Below are 25543 nucleotides of genomic sequence, written 5' to 3'. Positions count from 1 at the left end.
ACGAATGAACCTCTGCTTGGTCTCTGACTGTTGTGGATGTGGATCTCAGACACATCTGATTTGGATCCAGTCAGGCCATATTCATGGCGTTCAAACAAACACGATTTAATATTGTCACCTAGTTTTTCCATCATCAGCCACACTATCAGAACCTGGACTGCAGACCATATGAAGTTTTTTTTTTTTTTTTGTACAGTGTTTTTCCCTTGTTGTGATGTATCAAATTTTTATTGAGTTTTTGATGCAGAGTTCTTTGTCCTCTACAAACTAATTAAATCAAGTGAAATTATTAATATTGTGCCAAATTATGATAGCTACTTCAAGGGTCTTTACACAGAGCAGGTTGCGACCAAACTCTCTATACTATTATTTAAAGATATCCAACAAAGCCCTCCATTCCTCCACTCCACATTTGGAGTAGAGGGAAACACTTCCTTTAAGAGCCAGAGACCTCAGAGTGGGCGGAGCCATCTGAGAGCAAGATTGATTGGTAATCCAAATAAAATCCACTTCTTATTAATATGTAAAATAATTACTTTATGTTTTTTCCATAAAAAATACAACTGTGGGATTTAAAGGGTTAAAATTCTGAATATTATTGAATATTTGGGCTCATTAAGATGTTGAAATGAAAATTAATTCACTGAAAATGTAAAATAATATTAATATATAAAAACTTTATTGATATTTTTGTCTTGTAAGGACCTGGAGGATTTTAAAGCAGCACACAGAGCAGAAGAGGAACAAGGATATTATAAATTCACCTTCTCCCAAGTTCTGAGTTGAAGTTTACACTTCCAACACAACATCTGAATTCAGACCTGGACTGAACCAGGATCCTCGTGGACCTTGATGTTGAGGACTGTGAGGACCAGAGACTCTCTCTCGAACCCATATTGTGACCAGATGTTGTTGAGTCATAATGACATCAGCTGCTGGATGACTCTTTATTAAAAACAGGATTATTTGGTACAAACATGAAAACCAGTGGAACCCAAAGAGACTGGGAAGGTGAAGCCATGATGGTCTCGCACCACACTGGACCGGGAGCTGTCGGGGTCTCGAATTGTGACCTTCAGGAAAATACGAGTCACCATTTCGTTGTGGCCTCAGCTCCACAGTCTGTTTCTGTTAGCGTTAGCAGAAAGGGAGAAAGCTGCACATGCGACAATGATAGACTAAACAGCACCGGTAAACCCCTGGGTCCAGGTAGTCCAGGAAGACCTCAGGGTCCATGTGGTCCAGTGTCAGTCCGGACTTGTCTGTTCCTGATGGTCCTCTTCAGAAGGTCCTGCTGTCGTTTCTCGTTCAGAAGCTCCTGGATACGTTTGTTTTGTGTTCGCTCTCGAAATGGCGGCATCCTTGGCACAAAGTAGTTCTGCTGTCCTCTGCTGTCCCCATCCAGGCCTACAATCTGGTATGGGACCTCATCCACTGAGTTGTTCTCCTTTTTCGAGAGTGGGAAGAAGGATGACACAGAAGTCGCCATTGCTTCAAGTTCAGAGAGATTGACTTTAGCTTGAAGACTCTTCTCCCATGAAGAATTGTTTGGTAATGATGTTGCATTGATGATGTCATCTGTATCAGATAGTGTGACGGGGAAGAATGGCAACAGTGTTGGATCATCACTGGTTACCATAAGAGAGTTCCCTGTGGACACTGTGGGAGTTGTCGTTTCCTTCTTGAATAAATGTGGTGGAACAGTCTTCCTAGGATGTCTTGTGGTGGTTGGAGGAAGAGGAAGAGGAAGAGGAAGAGCAGTACTGGTAATGGTAACTATTGTGTCAGTGGGAACTGAAGGTTCCTCGTAGGACGAATACTCATCATAATCATCATAGTCCACATAGATGAAGTCAGTACTGCTCCTACTGGTGGGGGGTGGAGTTACACTCAGTGTTGTGACGTCTGTGCTGTTAGGCCCAGGAGAGGTGGAGGCTGTGGTCATTGTCTCCGTAGTTATAATCCCTGAGCTAGGAGACAATTTAAAGAAGCGATTAGTTCCTTTGTGGATCTTTTTGTTTCAGACCTCTCGTCTTCTTGTCCTTTCAGTTACCTGCTGTCGGTGTTGGGCAGACTTGTACTGCTGGAGTTTTCAGAGTGGCTGAATTTTCCCTCACTGCAGGATTTACAACACATCTGCCGGTATCCAGTGATGGAGCAGTAACGACTTAGCACCTCCATCCGACAAAACACAGACCGATCACCACGGCAACGCTGCCCTGAGGACAGACAGGAGCAGCCATCAGAACCAGGTGAGGCAGAATTGAGGAGTTGTCATCCCAGGATGTCCAGCCAATCTGAAAACCAGTGGTTCAAGAATCTGAGGACATTCACTATCATCTCTGAAGGGAAGAGGAAGAAGAAGGGGAGGAGGAAGAAGAGGCAGCAGGAAGATGAAGAGGGGGAACCAGGAGGTGGTTTACTGGAAGAGATCTTCAGAGCTGGGAAGTCTGAGTTGGACCTGGACAGCCACTGGACAATTGTGTTCTTCTGATCACCTGCTGGGGAACAAACACACCATCAGAAAAACACAGAAAACTACAGACAGAAAACACAGAATACAACCCAGCATCCCTCTCTCTTCTCCTCCATGAACAGATGTATGGGCTGTGACTGGCAACGCCTACCGCTGCAGGACAGGGCCTGGCAGGAACGGGTTGTGATTGGTTGAGGATGACTACAGTTTCCAGTTGAACCCTCAGGATTCGAACATGCAACCTGACGTTCCTGAGTCCCGTTTCCACAAGATACTGAACACTAAAAACAGAAAGATTGTGAGATCAGTTACTGATCCGGACTTTTGTTTCCCCAATTGTCCAAGTTATGTGGTATTCCAAATAGGAAGTCCAAAAGAACAGAGACAAGATTGTCCTGGAAGAAGGGACGTCAAGTTGGCCCAGAAACATTTAAAGTGAGGAAGTTCAGAGATGGGAGTGAGGTAGTTCAAATGAAACAGTTTAAGGTTGAACAAAGAGATTAGATGCAGAGCCTAGGCATGAAATCCCTGACAGAGAGTCCAAACTCTTGCTTGACAGAGAAACCTCAAAAGTGCCACCTCAGTTTGAGGACATACCGGTGTCCAGGGCCCAGCCCGCCACACAGCAGGACAGGGGAAGCGATTACAGGTGCGTTTACCATCCGGTCGGTCGGTCTGACAGAATTTGCTGTGCACTGAGTGCTGCTGCCCCCTGCTGGACTCCTGCTGGCAGCTCACCCAGCGACGCTGCCAGCCAGTCTGACCACAGGAGGCACTGCAGTCCTCCCAGGTCCCCGTCACCCAACTGAGGGCATACAGACATCAAGATTTCTTGAATGAGCCATGTTTTCTGGACTAAAGGTGCTGCAGCATTTTTCTTTACTTCATAATTAGTTTCTCGTCTTCAGGGTTCATTAAGTCCTGCTAAGTTTTTATAACATGCAAAGTATGTTAAACAGGTGTTAGTTGTGTTGCAGGCCGTGGTTTGTGCCGCTTTCCCTCAATGATTTGAATCAGGTGGACAAATAATAGAAGATGTTGCCTTGGTGACAGTGACCCAGTTACCGTGGAGAGCTGCAGGTGTCAGTGTTGCAGGTACGGCTGATGGCTCTTGGTTTGTTGATGTTGGAGCAGAACATCCTGTGAACCATTTTTCCGTCAGCCTTTCTCCTGCAGCCAAACCGTGTATACTGTTTCCCTGGCAACCAGAGACTGTGGTTAACAACATGCTTGTGTTACCAATGTAACCAAGGCACCCAACCAGCAGCATAGTCATGTACCTCCACCACAGGGTTTGGAGCAGTGCGACCACTTCTTTAGTGCCCATTCATAGAAAATGGCATCCTCCTGCACCAGGTTGGACTCCAACGAGGAGTGGAGCTGGTCCTGGATGACGTACTTGTAGGAAACCGTCACTTTGGAGTCGCCATGGGAACGGACCTGGCGTACAGAACAACAATTATTTCAGACCCAGTGGTACACAGTAACACATTACATTTACTTTTTTTCAGTGTCTGTATTTTACTGGAGTATTTGTTTTGTGAGAAACTCAGAACTTCCACTTAACTTCATTTTAAAGACAAATATTTGACTTTTGTCTCTACTACATTTTTTTCTAGCTTTTAGCACTTGTTACTTTCATGATAATCCTTAAAGTCAGCTGCTGATTTTTCCTTCATCAAACTCACTTGGCCACATGTTGTATTCCTCACAGAAGGAAAACTCATCAGTGTCCCAATTGAGTTTGACATGAAAGAGGAAATGTATAATCCAGCATAAATAAAAGTGACACACTAATAAAAGAAGAGGTTGAACTGCAAGAAACAATGGCAGCGACAGACAGCAGGTGGACCAGATTCTGTTTTTGCCATTAAATTGTGTTTTCCTGGAGCTTTAGATAATGACTGAGAAGCTGAGCTAACAAGCTGTCACCTTTCTCTGCAGGATCAAAGGAGAAACACAATTTAACAGGAAAACCGGGCCACTTGAGACCTCAGCAAATATGTTGGCTTTTATTACTCAACGTCTGCTGGTTACAATAGGTTTTTATTCTGTTAGCCATTAAACTAGCAAATGAAAACTATGATAATTAACCAGCTAAGTGAGTTAAGGTTAGTAAGCTGGTGTAAGTAGTAGAATGGCAGCCATCAGCTGGGTGAGGGAGTTGTAAAAAATTGAAAAAAAAAAAAGAAAAAAAAAGAAATCCACACTACACAATTGTTAGGAAGCACCAAGGTTTGTCTGAACCTGAAAAGATTCCACTTATTTCATCCACCCAGCTAAATTTATCTGTAATAAAAACACTGGCATCTGGGATGGACTGTGTCGTATTCACAACTGAACAATGTCATTTATAATAATAGTGATAATAATAATAGGCAAAATTTATAGAGTGCTTTTAGTTCTCAAGTCTTTCCTTTATTTTCATTCTAGTGGATTTGTGTTAAAACCAGAACTCGAACATTTTAACTCATAAAATTTTGACTCATCAACTTTTACTTGTAGTGGAGGATCAAAGGGATCAGAATTTTGTGCTCCACCATTCAGACCCCTGGTCTTCATCAGTGATGGACTAACCATGAGCAAGACCCCATATTTCAGCGGTCCTGTGGTCTGGACGGACTCCTGCTCTTCAGTGTTGCTGTACTCCCATGCCACACCCTTCTCAATCAGCACGCGGGATTCTGGGAGCTCGTCTTCATCGTTGAGGAAGAGGTGACCTGTTTCTACATTCTTCACCGCTGCATCAAAACAGAAGAAAAGAAATTAAGAAGTAGAGAAGATTTTGGCGTTGGCCTGGACCAGGAACACCTATCGCCTCTTACCCAGGGTGTGAGGAGTCCCCTTAAGCTCCTGGATCAGCAGGTGTCGGGCTCCTTTCGGGATCTCCAGGATCTTCAGGTAACCTGGATCAACAACTGTCAGTCAAGAATCAGCAGCTGTTCTGAATCAGACAAACTGTTCTGAATGTGAAACCAGCTGGATCAACATAAGCACAGTTCACAGAGCCATGGGTCTCTGTTTCTATGGCAACAAGTTACTACAGGGACAGGAATGATGAGGATCTCAGTGGTCCTTCTTTAACCATGTTCTCGTCAGACCTTGTTCTGGAACCAAGTTTGCTTGGACTTGCTTTGGGACTTTGTACTGGAACCTGGTCTTACTCTGACCTTGTTTCTTGGTGCTGCGGGTGAAGTTTCCTTTGATGATCTTGCAACTGGAGTTGTCTCCTCCACAGACTCCACATCGATCTTCCTGCTGGTCTGAGGCGATCTGTCCATCACAACCAACATACTGCAGGAGAGAGAAAGAGAGAGACAAGGGCATATGACAGGGAATAAGGGAATAAGTTTTGACCATCTCTCATTTTATGATTAATGAGACAAAGTTAAAACCATTTAATCAGTAATTCAGATTCAGAACAAGAATAGGAAATTGCCTAGTGCTACAGAACATTAATGTCAGAGCACTCAACCAAGCCCCTCATTTCAAACCAATGAACTTACAGGATGCTAAGCTAATTAGCTTTTAGCATGGCAAGTTTTACATTTGGTGAATTAGCTTAGCACTGATCTGGACTCAGTCCACAGAACAAGAGAACAGCTGGAGAATCAAACACAATAAAGACCTCACACTCTCCTCGGACGCAAACACTGTAGTCATCGCCGTAGGAACATGGTGTCCCATCATGCACCATTCTGTTCAAGGAAACAACCGCCGATGTCTCCTTCGACTGGCAGTACAGACGACAGCGCTCATCAGCTGCACAGGTGGAACATCAACAAACTTCAAAGAGTTAAAGGGAAGAAAAGTTTCCCTCCAAAAAAGGTTGTGATGAATTTAACATTTGACATGTTGAATCAATAAAATCTCCGCTGTGTGTGTGTGTGTGTGTGTGTGAGTTTACGGTCAGGGTGTTGATGTGGCAGCCAGTGGTGTTTCCTTCCTTCATGTTCAAAAATGGGATTCCAGACTTTACACTGATCCTCCCTAAAAGACAGAGAACAGAGGTGAGGCCATGAAAAACACAGGAGAACGCAGCAGAGCTTAATAAATTTGTCTACCTGAAGTCCGTCAGGGGGGGACACTCCTCTCTGTCACACAGCTGGAACTCGTAGCTGTTCCCAAAGCAGGTTCTTCCCCCGTTGGCTGGACTAGGAACAGCAAAGGGTTAAGGTCTCTTATTGGGGCTTGTTATCGGTGATGTCACAGATTGATTGATGACTCACTCACGCTGGGTTGTCGCAGCGTCTGCTCCGAAACCTAACCCCACCCCCGCAAGTCCTGGAGCAGCTGCCGTATGAACTCCAGGTTCCCCAACCACCATCTTGTCTGAGTAGGTCGGGGGTCACCTTCATGCAGAAACCTTTGAAGCAGTGCTTCAACAGAGACAGTTACTATGGTGATGTGTGTCACATCACTGAGGCCAAGCATGGTGGTTAGCTTAGCTTAGCACAAAGATCTAAACCAAGAGGAAGATAAATTCAACATCCCAACTGTGGATGTGCCCTTACCTTCCCCGGGCCACACTTGGTCCCATCAAGCGGCGGACCTTTCTTCGTCTTACAGAAGAATGGGTTGTTGTAATCGCTGCACCACAGCTGTTTACAGGGCTCAAGGGTTGTGTACTGCACACACAAAGAAGAGGGAAGGGTCACCAAATCCCCCACACCGAGCCTAAGCGATCATCATCATCGGTGAGCGGGGCTCCTGAGGTACCATTTGGGGAGGGGTCTATTAGCAGCTTTGAGTGATAAATTCACCTAAACTGTAACTAAGATAGAGGGAAGGGCGGAGGTCAAAGGTCACCTCCAATAAACATGACAGACTGACATACTGCGGTGCAGAGGCTGTATCCGGGGCCAAAGTCAAACCGACACTGTTGGTCCATTGAGTACTGAAACCCGGGCAATGCAGGCTGAGCTGGCCAATCAGGGTTAAACGGGTCGTCACGGAGACAGTCATAGGTGCTGATAGACAGACAGAGAGACAGACAGTTAGAGTAGTAGAGAGTAGTAGAATATAGTATACAGTAGTAAAGTACAGTGCAGTGCAGTACAGACCAGCGTAGTACAGTATAGTACAGTGTAGTACTCACTGCATGTATTGCTGCAGTTCCCTCCAGCTACACCTGGACCAGTGGTATCTGTGGAAAGTTGCCTGAACACGTGGAGACATGATGCTGCCCAGTGGCACATCGTCAGTACAGGCGTTCGATTCCCCATCATGCTCCATACCTAGCCTGGGGGGGATAGGGAGGTTGGGGGGGGATTGTGAGGTCGGAGGGGGGGAATGAAAAACTGTTTCTGTGGTTATGTCTGTGTGTCTGTGTGAGACTGTGTTATGAGTGTGTGTCTCACACGTGTCCTGTTTCATGTGCAGCTACAAAGGCAGAGGAGAAGCCATCCTCCAGGACCAGAACGCAGCTTCGATGTAAGTGACACATTCCTGTGACAGGGGCGTATCCTGGGAGACAGAGCAGAGGTCAGAGGTCAGAGGTCATTAGAGGTCAGAGGGGCAGACAGCAGTGTCAGCAGGAAGCGGTGGTACCCTGCATCCCAGAGGGGCCGAACTCCTGCCGGGTCAGGTAGAGGGTGTGGTCGTGTTCAACGTCTCTCTGCTCCCTCTGCTGCAGGTAGGACCATCCACAGACGTTCTCAAGACTTCTCTGAGGGTTCCCCACAGAGATCAGCTCCTGGGACTGAACCAGGGACACTTTGGGTTCTACTGGTCTGAACACAGTCCTTTCACAGCCTCCGACCTTCTGGGTCTGCAATTTCCTACCTTTGTTGGTGATAGCATGATGATTCTGACCACGACCACATTGATGTTGGCTCCCAGAGAATGATCCTGGTAGATTTCGTTCACCTGGAAGAGAGACAGCTGATCAACACTCAGCCCACATGTGAGGCCAGAACACTGAATCATTGGAGCAACTAAAGTGCCTGCTCTGGAGCAGGTTATGTTGGAGACTGACACCACTAAGTATAAAGCCCCGTCCGCTGACCAATCAAGTCTCTCAGAAAATGATATAATTGTTCGAGAACCATGGAGCTCAGAGCAGACTATCAGAGGGTACTCAGAACCTGTCTGGACCCTCAGAAGAACCATGTTTTACTTACTATATTCATGAGGGTCAGGAGATATTTCTGGATGTTTTCTCTTCCATGGAACAGAAGAACTGAGTAATCCACTGCTAACAGAACCTGGGGGTCAAAGGTTGAAGGGTGTCAGGTCAACAGTTATTGATTAGAGATAACAGTCACGGATATTCAACATCTGACTAACCTCGATGTTAAATAGCTCTGCCTCCTCAATGTAACGCCGGCGTCGAGGTGACTTTGATGACAGATCCTGGCTCCAGTTTAGGGAACCTAAAAGAGAACCTGGACACAAGAAGCCATTTGTTACACCTGATGTTACCTTGTTAACATCTGATTCCACCTTATTTACACCTTTCATCTGACTGCTGGATTTACATAGAACCTCTGAGCTGGTATGAACTGGTTTTGAACGCTGCATCCATGTTTCCTTTAACCTGTGACAGATGTGTCTTCCTCACCCAGACCAGGTGTTTCTTGCCACATGATATGAAACATGGCCTTCACCTACTCTGAGCATGCCCAGACTACTGCACCGCCCTGTCCGCTCACCTCGGAAGAAGTCATCAACAGTTTGATTGGCAGATTCTGTTTGACTGACAGCTGTCTTCTTCTTGATTGCTGAGGAACGATAAACAATGTGCCGTCTACGTCCTCCCTCCTCTTCATCTTCATGGTCATCATCTGCCCGTTGATCCCACGGCTCAATGAAAAACTCACCCTCGCCTGTTTGGATCATCCCTGCCTGAGAGGACAGACAGACAGACAGACAGACAGACAGAGACAGATAGATAGAGAGAGACAGAGAGACAGACAGACAGAGAGAGAGAGAGAGCAGCATCAAGAACGGAGACTTCAGGAAGAATTAATTAAAGTTTTTTTCTACTGTTCCTGAAACTGCTCCCTGTTTACACCGGCTCACACATGCTCAGTGAAGGTGTCGGTCATGTGATCTGTTCTTAGGTGTGTTGTTTCGTCACTTGTCCGAGACAGAACATGAATTTTCTCACAGTGGTAAACAGACTTTAAGAGTTCCCTTAGGAAAAAACAAGATAAACCCTAAAATCCATTTGGGGGAAACTTGAAGCTGCAGCGACCAAAGTTAATGTTCCTGATCAGCAGGAAAATATTCCTCCTCCTCCTCGTCCTGATCTGTCCTGCACATCTGGATTCAATCATCCCTCCCCCTCCCCCACTTTAAGAAAAGAGGCTGTGAGCTCATAGTAAAGAGTAAACGCTTAAGTTGTCCTTTATTTTGATAAGTTAAAGGTTTTTTTTTTTAAACTAAGCAGTAATGTGACTCTGACCTTTGTTCGTCATGCAGATGTTAATATTCATATAAATGTAAACACGGAGAAGCTGCAGCTCTGCAGCTGTTTCCTGTCACACTCCATCTGTGTCTTTGCTCTTAAGACACAACAGCTTTTCAAACATCATCAGCATCACCAGCTTCCTCACAGAGGGGTATAATGATGATGTGTGAAGGTCATTTTCTGGTCCGTAGTTTGGCTGTATTGACCAGTTAAACCTGTCCGCTGTCAATGACCTGATTGGCTGCTTTGTTTGTCAGACATATTTTTTCAGTCAATAAAGTCAGTAAAAAAGTTTTTGGAAGAGAAGGTGGAGCTACAGAAGAATGAGGGGTGGATCTGACCTGCTCTGTGCTCTGTCCTGATTGGGTGCCCCCAACCCATCCCCTCCTTCCTGGTCTGTTTCCCTCTAAATGGAGTATCATCTAAAAAATTAACATCATGTTGTATTTCAGACTGAGACCACGAACTCATCAGGAAAACGTTTACTGAGGAGGAGGAGGGACATTTTCCCATAGACTTCAACATAAGGGAGGAGGAGGGACATTTTCCCATAGACTTCAATATTATCTGACCACTTTAAGACCAATGGAGTCGCCCCTGATGGTCAGTAGAGAAAATTAAGTTTTAAGACTGTGACCAGATCCCAACAAACCAAATGTGGGACAGTGTGGGACACGAGGTAGTCTAAAATGTTGATATAATGTCTATCTACCTTAATAAATAAACAGTTCTATTCTGCTGCTTAAGTCCTGACATCTCTGTTGGTTGGTTGTGCTGGTTCCGCTGTTCCCCTCCGTGTGAAACTGAGAAATAACTCAGAGAAACTCACAGCATTGCCTTACACCAACTTCACCCAATTATAAGTTGTTTCCCAGTCTTTGTTGTCCAACTGATTCATTTTGGTCACTGTCCATCATATTAATTCCGCCTAAATGTGCATTGTGATTTCGTGGTGCCTCGCAGTTTTCCCCTGTTGGGCATAGCTTGGCAGCAAAGACAGTGAAAAGTTAAACTGCACTTGGCCCCATCTGTGCCCAGTTTGATTGGCATCAAACAGCCTCGTGATGACAGCCTTCCCTGCTTTCTTCACAGCCACTGGACAAAAGCCAGATTTTAGAAAAACGTCTGTGTGGCAGTGATTTGACTTTTGAAAACTAGAGCCAATCAAAACGCAGAACATCATCTCAATATGTGGGACGCAGAAAAAGGGAGAAAAATGCTGTGCAATCCCGGATGAAGCAGGACTCCTGGTCACCTTGGGTATATGTCAGTCAGTGGATCAGGTCAGATCCTGACTAATACGTCATCGGTGTCATTATGATAAGTTTAATTTAAGTAATGACTTATTTATTTTCCTTGCAGATGAACTCTTGGTGATGTCAAAGGAACCTTTCTTTGGAGGGGGTGGCACCTACCAGTCCATCACAGTTGCTGATAGCGACAGATGTGTCCTCCATGTTGGAAACCTCCCCTCTGTAGAAACAGCTGGTGTCTCCTATGGGCTGAGAGTGAAACTGTCCTGACTCCTCCCACTCCATGGTGGCGGTGGGAGCAACAAGACGAGAGTTTGGACGCAGTCGCAGGTGGAGCTCCTGACCAAACACTGTCAGGTTGTAGTAAAGCTCCCCCTCCTCAGCCCAGTGAGTCCGCCCCCTTGAGTTGATGTGATCTTTCTGGTTGGATGATGATCTTTCTGTAGGCAGGGCCAGATGTGATGCAGGTGTGTCAGTCTGAGATTTTCTTTGTTTTCTGACATCATCCACATCTGCGGGTGCATCATCTGTGTGGTGGGCGTGTCTTTTGTTGCGGTGCAGATGGTGGGAGGAGACCAACGCTGACAGGAAACGCCCGTCTGAGTCAGTTCTGATTGGATGAACAATACTGAACTCTGACAGAATCTGACGAAGAGAATCTGACAGACAGAAGAACTTCAGTGTTTAACTCTTCACACAACAATTTCATCACAAAGACCTGAATGATGCCAGCTGGAGACCAGAGCTGAAGACACATTCATCACTAATGACCTCAGTGATATTTCTACGTTGTACCTTGGTCCTTTCTGTGCTGTGAGGACCTTTTGGCCTTCAGATGATGGCGGGGTTCAGACTTGTTGTCACTGTTCAGGTTAGAATTGGGTTTCAAGAGAATCTAACATGTCACGTCCTCACAAGTACTGAATGAAAAACTGATGTGTGTAAGAATGGCATAAACAATGAGCAGAATCTGAGATCATTTAAAATTGGAGGTCGTAGAGGTCAAAGGTTCCTTTCTTGGACACACACAGGGATTTTTATGAAATGTGATCTGAATCCTTCACATTCCCCAAACGCCAGAGACACATAAACAAAGAGATTTATGGGAAAAATGTGTAAAGAACGTGTCCTGAGTCAGACAGAGAGAACCAGTCCGCTATCCGTATTTAGAGAACAGCCTTACAAAAGACAGAGCTGTCAGAAAGGATGGAGAATCATTGGAGATCAGTCAAAGAACAATTACAAAAACAGAAAAGACATAGAGAATCATGACAGCAATGATCCACCTAAGAACAATTGAGAACCATCAGAGAACAGATGGTGAACCATGGGAGGGTAAACAGAGAACACAAAGCTACTTAGTGATTGCTCAGTCTGCTGCTGTGTTTCACCTTGAACTCTAATGCAGAGGTCAGAGGTCACAGTCTGGATGATGAGACAACTCCCACAGAAGGAGTCAGAGGATTAAATGTAGGAAAGGAACTGTCACTGCAGCATTAACACTGACCACAGTACCTTTAATGTTAGCAGCAAGACGCTAGCGGCAGAAATTTAGCATCTGTATTTTAGCAGTACTGTCTCACCTTTGTCGTCACTGATGTAAACTGAGAGTAAACAGTTGATCTGCAGAAGCACAAAAATCAATAATCCGTAATGAAACTCCAGCATCCTGACTGAGAGACAGACAGGCTGAGAGAGACAGAGACAGTCAGTTTGACTGAACAGAGTGAACTTTTTAACAGACTCTGCTCCTCTGAGTCAATGTCTCCTCCCTCTGTCCGTCTGTCTGTCTCCTCCTCCTGTCCGTCTCCTCCCTCTGTCTGTCTGTCTCCTCCTCCTGTCTGTCTCCTCCCTCCCTCCGTCTGTCTGTCTGTCTCCTACAGGGGACTTACTGACGTTCCAACAACCCCACTACAATCTGACAGATAGAGTATGCAGAGCTTCATATACACACACTGCATAAATACACAACCTTTTTCCAGGAGAGAATGTTTCCACATTATCTATAAATGTATGTTTAACATACATTACAGTAAATACCTGGAAATGTAGTCACAAACTTTAATGCAGATTTTGATAGTTAGTTAGATAGATAGATAGATAGATATACTTTATTTATCCCAGGCGGGAAATTGCAGAAAGGAGTCAGAAAGCATTCCGGACTGACAGGGGAACTGGTCTACAGATGAAGCTGCTCTGTGAGTCTTTTCAGTTTCATGTGAACCAATGGAAACTGCGGTGGGGGGTTGGGGGGGCTGGTTAAGCGTCTCTTCTCACTTCCTACTTCAGTCCATTTGATGGAATCTGCCTTGCCATTATATCGTCTCCATCTGTTTCTTCGGTTTTTCTTGGAAGAAGGTCTCTGTTGCAGGTGAAGGTGCACCTCACCCGGACAGGTAGGACCACATCTAAGACCTGGACCTGTGCCAGGGTTCACACCTGAGACCTGGACCCGGGTCAAGGAACACGCACTTTATGACCACATGACTTTGCTGCTGCTTTTTAACATTCTAATGAGACTGAATCTAAAACTGAGCTTATGTCACAAACTGTAAGAGTCTAAAAAACAACATACATACACGCACACACACCCACCACTGAAAGTGTGTGTTTCCTTCGTACAGTGAGTGACAGCTGAGGGGGCGGAGTCAGCAGAGTCCTGTGGCTGTAGAGACGACTGCCAGTGGCAGCCATGCTCGTTGTTGTCCAGTTTGTGATGATGATGATGATGATGACGAGTGAAGGTGGGTTATAGCAGCGGTCCCTAAACCCGAGCCCTGGACTGGTACTGATCCGGGGGTCATTTGGTACCCAGCCGCACAGGAAGAATAAATAACATACATTATTTCCATTTTACTACTGTTATGAGGGCGCTGCTAACAAAGTGGATTCACGTTTATTATTATATTTAGAAAATAGCACAGTTTTTATGCCTGTCATATAATTTTATTTTGTTGCATTTATCTGCCACACCTTAAAGGCCAGTCTATGAAAACCTATCCATGGTGCAAAAAAGGTTTGGGACCGCTGGGTTAGAGCATCATTAGGAGCTTCAACAGGTGTTTTTAGGTTGTACAGGTGAACTTGATGAGCTCATGGTCCTGTAGCATGTTCTCCTGGAGTGCTGTAAAATAATCTGTCACTGTGTGAACTTTGACCCTAGCTGCCTCAGCAGAGGTCATTACAGTCTCTCCTGGTGAAAGTGTCCTGATGCCCTTGGGGACACAGCTTACCCACAGCAACATCAGCAGGGACATCAGGTGGACTCACCCCCAGCTGCTCTTGTCTCTGAAGTCCAACAAGACAACTTGTAACCATGGACGCTGCAAGCTGCTGAGTGATGGCTCGCTGAGTTTCAGTCGAGTCCAGGCCGAAGACGCAGGAAAATACACAGTCCAGGTGTTTGACCAAAGTGGTAAACAAGAAACCCAGAAGGGTTTCCTGCTGAAGGTTGAAGGTGAGTCCATCAACCACCAACTGACATCATCAACCACGGCCTGACTGATAACTGTCTTTGTCTGCAGAGAAAACACAGACACATCTCGCCTGGCTTCTGTTCCTCCTCTTCCTGCTGCCGCTATTCATCATCCTCTTCATCCTGAGGAAGAGGACGATGACTACAGGTAATAACAAATCGGAGAGACTCTGAGGTCCGACACCTGCTTTATGTTGGGTTTGGTGATGACTGCTACTTTTGTTTGGCGGTAGATCCAATGGAGGAAAATGTTTATGTGTTCATGCACAGTCACCGTAGCAACAAGGAGGAGCCTGCCTATGGTACACGTACACACACACACACACACACACACACACACACACACACACACACACACACACGTACGTACACGTACACAAACACACACACACACACATACACGTACACAAATACACACACACACACTAACAAAAGTTAATTGCTCTCCTCAGTTCCTTGTCATCCTCCTATTTCTATGGAGACATCGGTCAAGGAGGAGACACCTAAGGAGGCAGAAGACATCTATGTGTGATGACCAAGGAAAGCTCAGCTGGAAAAACACCTGACTCAGCATGTTACAAAAACAGAAACTTTATCAATTGAATAAATCATGTAGACGAGTACATTGTGTTTAGACCCACGCACATTCATTTTCTGTTTCTAATCAGTTTTATGCCATTCTTCCGATCAAAAGAAACCCTAACCCAGAACAAATAGGAAACACTGCCTCATTCGGAGGAACCAGTTTTGTTGTCACTGGGATTCAAACCACAAATATCTGACCAATAAAACGCCTTATCCTTCCAGTGGCAATGATCTCATCATTTACTCCTTTATTCATTTTTAAGATTTTATTTTGACGAGTCATGGTGGAAACAGGGAGACGGGGGGGTTCCCTAGATGCCACAACAATGCAGCAAACGCACCAACTGCTCATCCACCCCTGCTACCGTTAAGTGATTTAATGATTTAAGGGTTAAACATTTAGTTAAGTGATTTAAGTGGGAATCATTGAATGGAACAAATACAGATTAAAAGTGATCAGAGACACCCTCACACATCTGATTAACATCTGCTGCTTCAAATAATTTGATGTGTTGATGAATCTGTGATCACATCAGCTTAATTTTCATCAGAAGACTGTGACCTGATCCTCTTCCCCCGCTGATACCTCAGTCTGTCAGATCAGAAAACAATCATTACAGGTATATTACAGGTGTGTCTGAGGTGTGTAACATTGTAGGGATTTACCAGGAACAGCAGTGTGTGGTGGATGATAAACTCTCTGGTCAGTCTGAGCAAATCCTGGTTCAAAGTCTGAAAAAGAGACGGGAGCAGAACCACAGCCAGATTCTGAGCCGACATCTTGTTCACCTGAGAGAACTTCTGGACTCTGAAGGAGAGGAAACCAGACCTGAGGTACTGACTGATCAACGACAACAAGCACCAGCTTTACATGTGTGTGTGTGTGTGTGTGTATTACATGTAGAAATGTCCAAACAGAGCACTCAGGGTAGCTCGGTTGTCATCAGGAAGTTGCCATAGCAACCTTTGGTACGCTTTGAACCTCAAACGGTCATCTGAAATCACTGAGAGACAGACAGACAGACAGACAGAAAGATAGACAGAGAGACAGATGGATAGACAGATGGATAGACAGAGAGAGATAGACAGACATAGACAGTGTGAATCCCTCTCCACCTATAGAGGACCAGTCCTGTCTGTCCTACAGTCCAACATGTCCTCTGTCCTACAGAGGAGACTGACCTGCCGCCTGCAGCCAGGGCTGTATGTCCGGTATTAAACTCTGCTGCTGGCGGACATATTGTTTGAGGGCAGAGCTAGCATCCAACACACCCTGCTCATCAGTTTCCAGTGGGGCGGAGTTTGGTGATGTCATCAAATAATCAACCAATCGGTTCACTTTAGCAGTAAGGCCACAACGGCGGTATACACCCTCCACCGTCAGACCTGAGACACATAAAAAAAAGCAACTAGGAAGCAAACCCACAGGGTCGTCTGGTGGGCAGAGCTTGTGGTTAAATTTGTTTCACATTTTAGAGGCAAGAGATCAATCAGGAATATCCTCGATCTTCAATAATCAGACCAGTTACCATGATGACAGTTCTCATCTATGAATATCAGCTGCTCTGACCGTGGGCTGTGATGTGGGAAATACAGCGTTCGATGCCAGGTGGCACTGAACCCCTGGACCCCATGTCCATCAACGGGTACAGAGATTGACGAGCCGGTCTCTGATTGGCTGCAGGTGGACGTTGTGGAGCTGAGCTCTGATTGGTCAGAGCCATCCGCAGGTGACGGAACCAGGACTGACAGCTGTGTGGCTCCTCAAATCGTAAGGAGATGCTCCTGAGGAGGCATTTGGCCAATCAGAGGGAAGGACACATCATCTGATTTGTTCCCACTAACTCATTTTACCTGTTTTCTGTTGCCATGGTGATGATATTCTCAGACAGGGCCATCTCTGACAAAGAAAAAACAAACACCTGGTGACTCATCATTGGGATCGAGAATTGTTTCCGTAGAAACCAACAGTTGGACTGATGTTACCATGGTGAGAGAGCACACTCAGGTCCATCCTCAGAATCATCTGTGAGTGTCTGTTGATTGGATGAACGCTGACGCCATCCTCCCAGAGTAACAACCAGGCATCAGAGTCACTCGAGGCTCCACCCACTTCTACACACACTTCTACCACACACACTTTACTGACTGCAGAACACATGCACACCTCTGCATAGGACACGCCCCCTGGGAGAATGACCTGGAAAAGAACTTTAATCATACTGACCCTAAGGTATACCTTTACCTGAGCCGGAGCTGGACTGAGACTTCGATGTAGGCCTGGACCTGGACCTGGCCTTTAGTGAGTCAGGTTTACCTTCAGGATGTAAATCAGGTGGGTCAGCAGAGCGTCCCTGTCATCAGCGGCACAGATCAGTTGATCACTCAGCGTCACCATCTCAAACTCATGAGCCGGCCTGAACACAAAAAAGGAACAGGAAGTGATGTCATTTCAGTGATCGTGATGTCCCACATCTCAGGGTGATGTGTCGGGATGTCATGGTACTGACCCATCCCTAACGAACACCGATAGAATCTCCCTCAAGTCGAGGACGTCACAAGCTGCTGAATCGTTTTCTAATGAGAACAGGAAACGATCTTCCTCCAGTTTACCATGAAGCTCCTCCTCTTCCTCACCTGGACACAGAGAGACAATATGGACGCAATCTGCTCCAAACAAAGCAGCTGACTGCGATCCCTGAACTTTGACCCCTGACCCGACCTGGCATGTGAGCTTCTAGTCTGAGCAGGATCTGGTATTACTATAAATCCAGGGGATCTTACCTGAGGGGGTGGAGCTTGGTCTCCTAATGGCTGACTGGGGCTGGTGACGTGGGAACTCTGAAAAGAAAAGATAAAGAGATGCTTGTTATCCTTGTATGCTCACGTGTGCGTCTGTGTGTGTGTGTGGTTCTGTGTGTACCTGTGTACTCGTTGAGGCGCAGCAGTTCTGTCTGCAGGGCCTGACCTGCCCTCTCAGCCAGGAGGATGGGGGCGGGGCTCTGAAGGTCTGACTGACACACCTGTTCAGGTAACACACACAATGAGACTGTGTGGGTAAAGGAGGACTCTGCTCCATCATTTAAAGTGTTATTGTGCTGTGATCATGTGTGTATGTGTGTCTTTGTGTGACCTTGGCGCCTGAGCAGATCAGGGACATTGTTTCCTCAATGTCATCACCACAGACAACCTCACACAGCCTCTGGAACAAATAGTGTCATCATCACATAGCTGGACAGGTGAAAAGTAGCAAGTGAAAACAAAATCTGCATATGTGTCCACAATAACCACAGTAACATAAGTATGTCTAATTATTAGACTGAGATTCCGATTCCGATTTTTTACTGTCCCAAGCGGAAATGAGTCAAGTGGAATGAATGAATAAATGAATGAAATACATCTGTTCGTCAAGTAAAATAAAATTTCCCCGATTAACAAAAAAGTGCAAGCCCGAATAGAGTGCTGGTGCAGTTAAGTCAGTAAATTGCTGCAATAAAGTGCTACTGTACAAGTTACTGATGCAAGTTATGCACATTTATTGCACTGGGAACAAAAGCAAATTTAAATCTGTTGCTTTTAATCCTGGGGCACCTGTATCTCTACCCCGAAGGAAGAAGAACAAACTCTTCCAAGGGAGGGTAGTCAAGACCGGCTAAGATGAGAACTTGTCTGTCGTAGATAGACCTCTTGTCATAGATGGAGGAAGATGGTAGAAATGGAGGTGAAAATTAACGAGTTAGAGTCACGGCTCCAAACCTTAGCTAGCCCAGCCTATGCTAGTGTAGCAGAGTTTTCTGAGTTTATATCAGAGTTAATACTCTACAGATAAAATCATTATACTGGGAGATTTCAATATACATGTTGATGTAGAAAGCGACAGCCTTAGTTCTGGGTTTTTTCCCTACTAGACTCAATTGGCTTTTCCCAGCATGTGAATGAACCCACTCACTTCTACAATCATATCCTTGATCTTGTTCTAACGTATGGCATTGAAATTGACAAGCTAACAATTCTTCCCCCAAATTCTTTTCTGACTGACCATTACCTTATTACATTTGAGTTTACTTTAATGGGCTCCACAGCATTGAGGAATAAACTCAGCTATAGAAGATGTTTATCTGAAGCTGCTGTGGCTAAATTTGTGGCTAAAAAACATATAAAAAAAGCTCTCCGCAGTGCTAGAAGTTCATATTACTCAGCACTCATAGAAGAAAACAAGAACAACCCCAGGTTTCTCTTCAGCACTGTAGCCAGGCTGACAGAGAGCCATAGCTCAGTTGAACCAGTGATCCCCTTAGCTCTAAGCAGTGATGATTTTATAAACTTTTTTTACAGATAAAATTACAAGAAGAATTTATCAGCTCTTACCTACATTAAACAATAATCTTCTACTGAATACAGCAACTCCTGAATCTACTGCAACACCTCTTTTACATCTGGAATCATTCTCACCTCTGAATCTCTCAGAGCTAGCTTCTATATTCTCATCATCCAGATCATCAACCTGTCTATTAGACTCAGTACCAACTAGCCTCTTTAAAGAGATCTTTTATTTAATTGAGCCATTTCTAGATCTGATTAATTCGACCTTATCTTTGAATTATGTACCTCAGGCTCTTAAGACTGCAGACATCAAACCCCAACTTAAAAAACCAAATCTTGATCCAGATGTTTTAGCAAACTATAGACCCATATTGGACCTTCCATTCATTTCTAAAGTCATTGAAAAAGTAGTAAACCAATTACACGACCATCTGCATAGGAATGGTTTGCTTGGGGAGTTTCAGTCAGGATTTAGAGCCCATCATAGCACAGAAACAGCGCTGGTTAAAGTCTCCAATGACATTCTAATGGCCTCAGACAATGGATCAGCCTCCATACTTCTCCTTCTAGATCTCAGTGCTGCATTCAACACCATAGATCATTATATTTTACTACAGAGACTGGAACATGAAATTGGAACTAAAGGAACTGCACAAAGGTGGTTCAAATCCCACTTATCAGATAGACATCAGTTTATCTGATAGACAGCTTCTACTCATGCACTGTAGTCAGTTATGGAGTCCCACAGGGTTCGGTACTTGGACCAATCCTCTTTACGCTTTATCTTCTTCCTCTAGGCAACATTATCAGGAAACACAGCATCAACTTCCACTGTTATGCAGATGACACTCAGCTGTAGCTATCAATGAAGCCAAATGAAGTCACTCAGATAGTCAGACTGCAGGCGTGTCTTGAAGACAAAAGTCTGGGTGACCCGAAAATTTTTAACTCCTTAACTCTGACAAAACTGAAGTTATTGTACTTGGCCCTAAGCACTTCAGAGAAACGCTATTTAATCATTTAATCAGTCTGGATGGCATCACTTTGGCTTCCAGCTCCACTGTAAGAAACCTTGGAGCAATTTTTGACCAGGACATGTCCTTTGTCTCTCACATAAAACAAGTCAGGAGGGCAGCTTTCTTCCACCTGAGAAACATTAGGAAAATCAGAAACATCCTTTTTCAGAATGATGCAGAAAAACTAGTCCATGCATTTGTAACTTCTAGGCTGGACTACTGTAACTCATTACTATCTGGATGTCCAAACAAATCTCTAAAAGGCCTTCAGTTGATTCAGAATGCTGCTGCATGAATATTAACAGGAACTAGGAAAAGAGATCACATCTCTCCTGTTAGCTGCTCTTCACTGGCTGCCAGTAAAAAATACTATGCTACGATACTTCGTAGTGTATGCGTGGGAGGAGGGGGTATTTTTACCGCTTCGTAGGGGGGTATAACAGAAAACATTGTGGACCACTGATCTAACCACACCTGGTCCATCAGAGAGGCAGAGGATGTCAGAGCGTGGACTCGTCTGTAGCGCCCCCTGCTGTATTTGTCGAGGATGAACTTTGACCTCTCTTCATCAGATGCATCAGGAAGCAGCTGTTCTGCTGCTGGCACTGTTGCAGCCCACACCTGATTGGCCAGCCGGTTGCCGTACAAAACAAACAGCTGGTGGATTGAAGGGATATCTCCATCAGTGCTCACCTGCATGAGTGACCCCTCCCCCAACTTCATCAATGGTCCCCCCTCACCTGTATCAGTGGTTCAGTCCAGACCTTGCTGTCCATCATCAGACTGCGTACCTTCGACAGTTTACTGCCCAGAGATCGATGTTGACCTGAGAACAGACCCTGTTAGCAGCCTTAGCAATGTTAGCATTTCAGAGATGCTATATGATTATCTTTCCCAGGCTCAGTTCCTCCTGTGGTGTGTCCAGGTATCACTGGACATTGTGACGATGATAAAATACTATAAAATAAAATGCTATAAAATGATAAAGTGCTGTTTCAGTCTGATTGGTCTGAGGGAAAATTTCCCCATAGACTTCATTGCAATCTAACTTATTAATCAAACCAGTAGACTCGTCCCCTTATAGGCTTTATATAGAATGCAGATTAAAGGCTCCTGTACCTGCACAGGCCTGACAGATGACAAGCAGCAGGTTGACTGAAGCCCACTCAGGATTGGTTGAGCCACAGTCCCCACACACCTTGTTGTCAGGGTTTTCCAAGAGACGTGTTGCCACTTGGCTACAGGACAGAGCACTCTGGATGGACACGGACAAACTGTCCAACCAGAGGGACAGGTCCTTGGACGAGTCCACAGACAGGCTGAAAGAAGAAGGCTCATCTCACATCATGCTGATACAGACAGGAAACCTCAAGGAAACAGATACGTACCTGAAGCTCTTAAATGGAGTGATGAGGCTGAACGAGTGTTTTCCTGTCACTTTGACTGAGGCCACGTTCAGGGGGACAGAGAAAGAGGCCACGCCCAACTGATAGCTGTCTTTACTGGGGTAGATCCAGAGGTTTTGACCCCAGATGGCGGCATAGACACGGCTCCGTGGGTCCTTCATGGTGATTTGACCCTGCAGTTTTGGGGGGGCGGGGCCTGGCTGGCCCCTGGAAGCCACCAGAGATGTGACCCAACCATCCTGAAGCTCTGAGAAACCAGAGACACAAGGGGACACATCAGGGGACAGCAGGGGCAGCAGGGGGCAGCAGGGGACAGCAGAGGACAACTGAAATCTCACCATCATTATGAGCCATGAAGTCATAATGTTTCTTTCTGAAGAAAATGGAAAATCTTCCTTTGTCTTGTTTCCTCACATTAGTGATGCTGGACACATGAAATAAGACTTCACTGAACCGGTCCTAATGAAAACAGACAGACAGACAATCAGTGAGACATCCAGGTAGACAGAAAAACAGCAAGAGAGACGTCCACTTACAGTTCGTTTTTTCCACAGAGACATCAACTGTCCGTCCAATGTTGCCCATAAAACACTGTGTCTGTTAGAGACAAAAGATTTGTGTTTTTATCTGCCAGGATATCATCCACCCATCATCAACCCATCAGACAGCAATCCATTATCAGGGTTTCTGGTGATGACGAAGATGATGGCATTACCTGAAACCCTTCCAGACATCCAACCAGCCAGACCGAACCACGGCACTCAGTGGGGGGGAACTTATGTTGCTTCCCTTTTTCCTCGACACTCTGATTGTGGCAGCTCTGCAGAACGAAAACAAACCACAGTGACCCTTGATCTGACCTTTGACCATGCAGCTGGTCCTGGAGGCTACACTAGATGGTCAAAGTGTGGACAATATGCATCCTGGGTAAAACAAATGGATGTGTGGCCTGGACGAGTCCAGATATGAACAGAACAGACTATGTATTGGTGTGTATCATACCTTGGAGTCTTCTTTATCACATGTTTTCCAGGCTTTTGTGACTGGGCAGGAGGACGAGGAGGGGGCGGGGCTGGTCGGGTGGGGAGGATGCGATCTGCAGGACTGGATGAGGTCAGTTAGCAGAAGCACCCGCAGCACCTTCTGTATTTCTGTAGACTGTTCACATACCTGTTAGGATTTATCCTTAAGTTTGAAGCAGGGTCTCCCTCCTTTGGTTCATTTACTCTGGAGGGGGTGGGGCCAACCCCTGATTCTTCCTCCTCATTGGAGGAGTCAGTGTCAGGCTCCTCAGCTGTCCAACAAGCCAACATGGTGACATACAGGTCATCTTCTATAAGGAATACATAGCAGTGACACTGAGACCAGCAGAAACTGGCACCTGGACATAGACCATCAGGACTTGGACTGCTTTTGTACCTGGATCTCTGTTGTCTGCAGCTTCCCCTCCTGGGGGAAAGGAAGCTCCTGCATTATGGCCCAAAGATGAAATCACCAGCTGTGACAGCACCGGAATATCTGGACGTGTTAGACAGAAAATCAGGAGTCAGTGTGTCTGTTTCAATGGTAATGGAGGTCACAGGGACATCTACTTTGTGTTGGTTTTTAGAAACAAAGCTAAACATAAGTGGTATCGTGGCTCAGTTCATAGTGATGGACGGATGGACTTACCTGTATGAGGGTTTCCTGCAAGATCAATTTGTGGAAGTGACTGTGGGTGGGGTTTACTGGAAGGAGGGGGCAGGACTGATGGGGATGAGCTTGTAGCAGTGTTAGCCATCTCTGCTAAACTGGGTATGTTAGCGAGAGAGCTAAGGATGCTATCTAAGCTAACAGTGCTTGCGGCTGCATGTGTGGTGGATGAGAGGGGACTTGTAGCAGACGTAGAAGCCACAGGGCTAGCCACACTGCTAGCAGCATCCACCAAGCTAGGTATGTGGGTTACGATGTTAGCCATTTTGTCTATGGAGGAGGGGGCAGAGGGGGTGGTGGAAACCTGGGGGGTTGCGCCTCTGATGGTGGTAACAACTCCAGCAAGTGATGGGATGTTGTTAGCAATGAGGTCAGTGACACCAGACAGAGTTGGGAAGCCAACGCCCCCACCTGGCCCAGAGGGAGGAGGAAGAGGAGGAAAACCTTCATCTGAAGAGTAGGATACAGTGACATCATCAGCAGACATCACATAACAATTCCTTTAGTGTCCTTAACACTAAACCAGGGCTCAAAATGCCCTCAACCAACACAGCTTTCATAATAACTGTATGCTTACTGGAGAAACATTCACAATAAAAGCCTGAGAACAGTCACTGACAGACAATCTCCAGAGTAAAAGCGGCATGAAGATATTGTGAGTGAGAGACTCTGGTGACGTCCGCTGATGTCATCAGTCAAACTGGTTTTAAACCATCAGCAATAAACATGTTGGAACAAACCGGTCAGACAGCTGTCAAAATAATCGCCATTTTGAGTCACTCAGGCAGCAGGTAAAGGTCAGCCAAAGAATGGTGACCCCTTACCTGTGTGTCTGTGTGTGTGTGTGTGTATACCTGTGCTCAGGTGAATGTCATTAGAAGAATCCACTTGAATATTTTCATTTCTGAAACACAAAAACAGTGTCCCCATCAAGCTTTGAGAGTGTCTGTGTGGGATTGTGTGGGTGTGTGTGTGTGTGTGAACACACCTGTCCAGAGAGGGAGTGGAGCTCAGACTGTCCCTGATGTATCGAGCTCGAGGTTTTGGGACAGGAGGAGGCGGAGTCATCCTGTGAAGAGACATGAATCAGTTTTCAGGGTCTTGGTGGAAGCTAATTGATGTGATACTAATAACTAATCACTAATGTATCACCAATAATCTGACCAATCAGGTCACAAGACACTGGATGGCCCTTCAAACCAAACTTTATTGATGCAGCACTTTTCATGCAAGTAAGCAAAGCAAAGTGCTTCACAAGTAAAATTATAAAGAGAAAAAAACTGCCCACACATTCACACTAACACACAAGTCAATACAACACAATGAGACAGCGCTGCCACACTAACCCACACCAGAACAGCAGAGAACCAATTCTACGGCACAGTGCCGGGCCCCCCACCACCCAGGACAGAAAGGCCCCAAGGCTGACACCTGCACAGGTGGACCTGACACAAGTCCCAGTGTGGAGGGCTCCTGAAAACACAAAATGCTAAATGGACTAAAGATGGAAGTAATCACTATTGAATACTTCTTGTGGTATGATCGGGATCAGTCTGAACCTCAATGTGAAAGGCCTTTTACACTGTAAGACTATAAAGTAAACCTGTTTACCTGTCTGTGGTCTCACCTGTCGTCTTCTCTGTTGAAACTTCTCTGCTTCTGAGTCACATGTTGAACTTCCTGCTTCCGATTTATGTCTGCTCATAAACATGACACTGTAGAATCAACACTGTATGTGTCTGTCTGTCTGTCTGTCTCTCTGTCTGTCTCTGTGTGTGTGTGTGTGTGTGTGTGTGTGTGTGTGTGTGTGTGTGTGTGTGTGTGTGTGTGTGTGGTCCAGTGAAACTTAATGTTCTTTAATGTCAAAATGTTTTAACAAAACATTTTTTACAGTGAAGTCAGA

The 25543-nt window shown here is 45.4% G+C and overlaps 2 protein-coding genes across 10 annotated transcripts; both read right to left on the bottom strand.

The window, feature by feature from the left end:
• Positions 1-933: 933 nt before the first annotated feature.
• LOC115054026 (A disintegrin and metalloproteinase with thrombospondin motifs 2-like) lies at positions 934-12850 on the bottom strand. Of its 4 annotated transcripts, none has more exons than XM_029518993.1 (25): positions 12727-12850; positions 11306-11802; positions 9130-9322; positions 8765-8862; positions 8599-8682; positions 8261-8344; positions 8027-8177; positions 7837-7942; positions 7575-7718; positions 7314-7446; positions 6991-7104; positions 6710-6855; positions 6541-6630; positions 6384-6466; positions 6105-6238; positions 5647-5770; positions 5302-5394; positions 5054-5217; positions 3757-3916; positions 3542-3674; positions 3074-3281; positions 2628-2757; positions 2424-2501; positions 2054-2219; positions 934-1970 (listed from the first exon to the last, which is right to left on the bottom strand). In XM_029518993.1, exons 1-25 carry the CDS (start codon positions 12809-12811, stop codon positions 1226-1228), a joined length of 4143 nt encoding a protein of 1380 aa, XP_029374853.1. In that variant the 5' UTR covers positions 12812-12850; the 3' UTR covers positions 934-1225. The 4 variants fall into 4 exon arrangements, with proteins under 4 accessions (XP_029374853.1, XP_029374854.1, XP_029374855.1 ...); XM_029518994.1 differs by having other exon boundaries at positions 2424-2498; XM_029518995.1 differs by having other exon boundaries at positions 5302-5382.
• A 2343-nt stretch (positions 12851-15193) lies between these two features.
• LOC115054379 (arf-GAP with Rho-GAP domain, ANK repeat and PH domain-containing protein 1) lies at positions 15194-25337 on the bottom strand. Of its 6 annotated transcripts, none has more exons than XM_029519586.1 (26): positions 25268-25337; positions 24629-24709; positions 24495-24544; positions 23620-24090; positions 23368-23466; positions 23119-23281; positions 22951-23052; positions 22664-22768; positions 22485-22545; positions 22287-22407; positions 21931-22195; positions 21662-21861; positions 21283-21368; positions 21017-21199; positions 18337-18405; positions 18127-18226; positions 17988-18044; positions 17714-17840; positions 17521-17620; positions 17190-17403; positions 17058-17103; positions 16774-16988; positions 16386-16589; positions 16102-16207; positions 15870-16011; positions 15194-15795 (listed from the first exon to the last, which is right to left on the bottom strand). In XM_029519586.1, the coding sequence occupies exons 2-26, from the start codon at positions 24706-24708 to the stop codon at positions 15751-15753; spliced, it is 3411 nt and encodes a 1136-aa protein (XP_029375446.1). In that variant the 5' UTR covers position 24709; positions 25268-25337; the 3' UTR covers positions 15194-15750. The 6 variants fall into 6 exon arrangements, with proteins under 6 accessions (XP_029375446.1, XP_029375445.1, XP_029375449.1 ...); XM_029519585.1 differs by having other exon boundaries at positions 25252-25320; XM_029519589.1 differs by having other exon boundaries at positions 15194-15782; positions 25252-25315.
• Between the last annotated feature and the right edge of the window lie 206 nt (positions 25338-25543).

This window comes from Echeneis naucrates, chromosome 14, assembly GCF_900963305.1.
Source record: "Echeneis naucrates chromosome 14, fEcheNa1.1, whole genome shotgun sequence".
NCBI classification, from domain to species: Eukaryota; Metazoa; Chordata; class Actinopteri; order Carangiformes; family Echeneidae; genus Echeneis; species Echeneis naucrates.
Note: the sequence above shows the minus strand (reverse complement) of the source record. Positions and strands in the feature narration are given on the sequence as shown.

Bases quoted from the DNA above. Each gene is read 5' to 3' on its own strand.
- LOC115054379 (XM_029519586.1), bottom strand. From the start codon at position 24,708: ATGACTCCGCCTCCTCCTGTCCCAAAACCTCGAGCTCGATACATCAGG. The intron at 22,546-22,663 runs GTAATGCCATCA...TGTCTCTAACAG, and splicing joins GATGTCTGGAAGGGTTTCAG to ACACAGTGTTTTATGGGCAA. The intron at 16,590-16,773 runs GTCAGAGCAGCT...TATGTGTCTCAG, and splicing joins TTCCCACATCACAGCCCACG to GTCTGACGGTGGAGGGTGTA.
- LOC115054026 (XM_029518993.1), bottom strand. From the start codon at position 12,811: ATGCTGGAGTTTCATTACGGATTATTGATTTTTGTGCTTCTGCAGATC. The intron at 3,917-5,053 runs GTTAGTCCATCA...TCTGTACGCCAG, and splicing joins AATATGGGGTCTTGCTCATG to GTCCGTTCCCATGGCGACTC. The intron at 2,220-2,423 runs GTAAACCACCTC...GTCTGTCCTCAG, and splicing joins AGCTCTGAAGATCTCTTCCA to GGCAGCGTTGCCGTGGTGAT.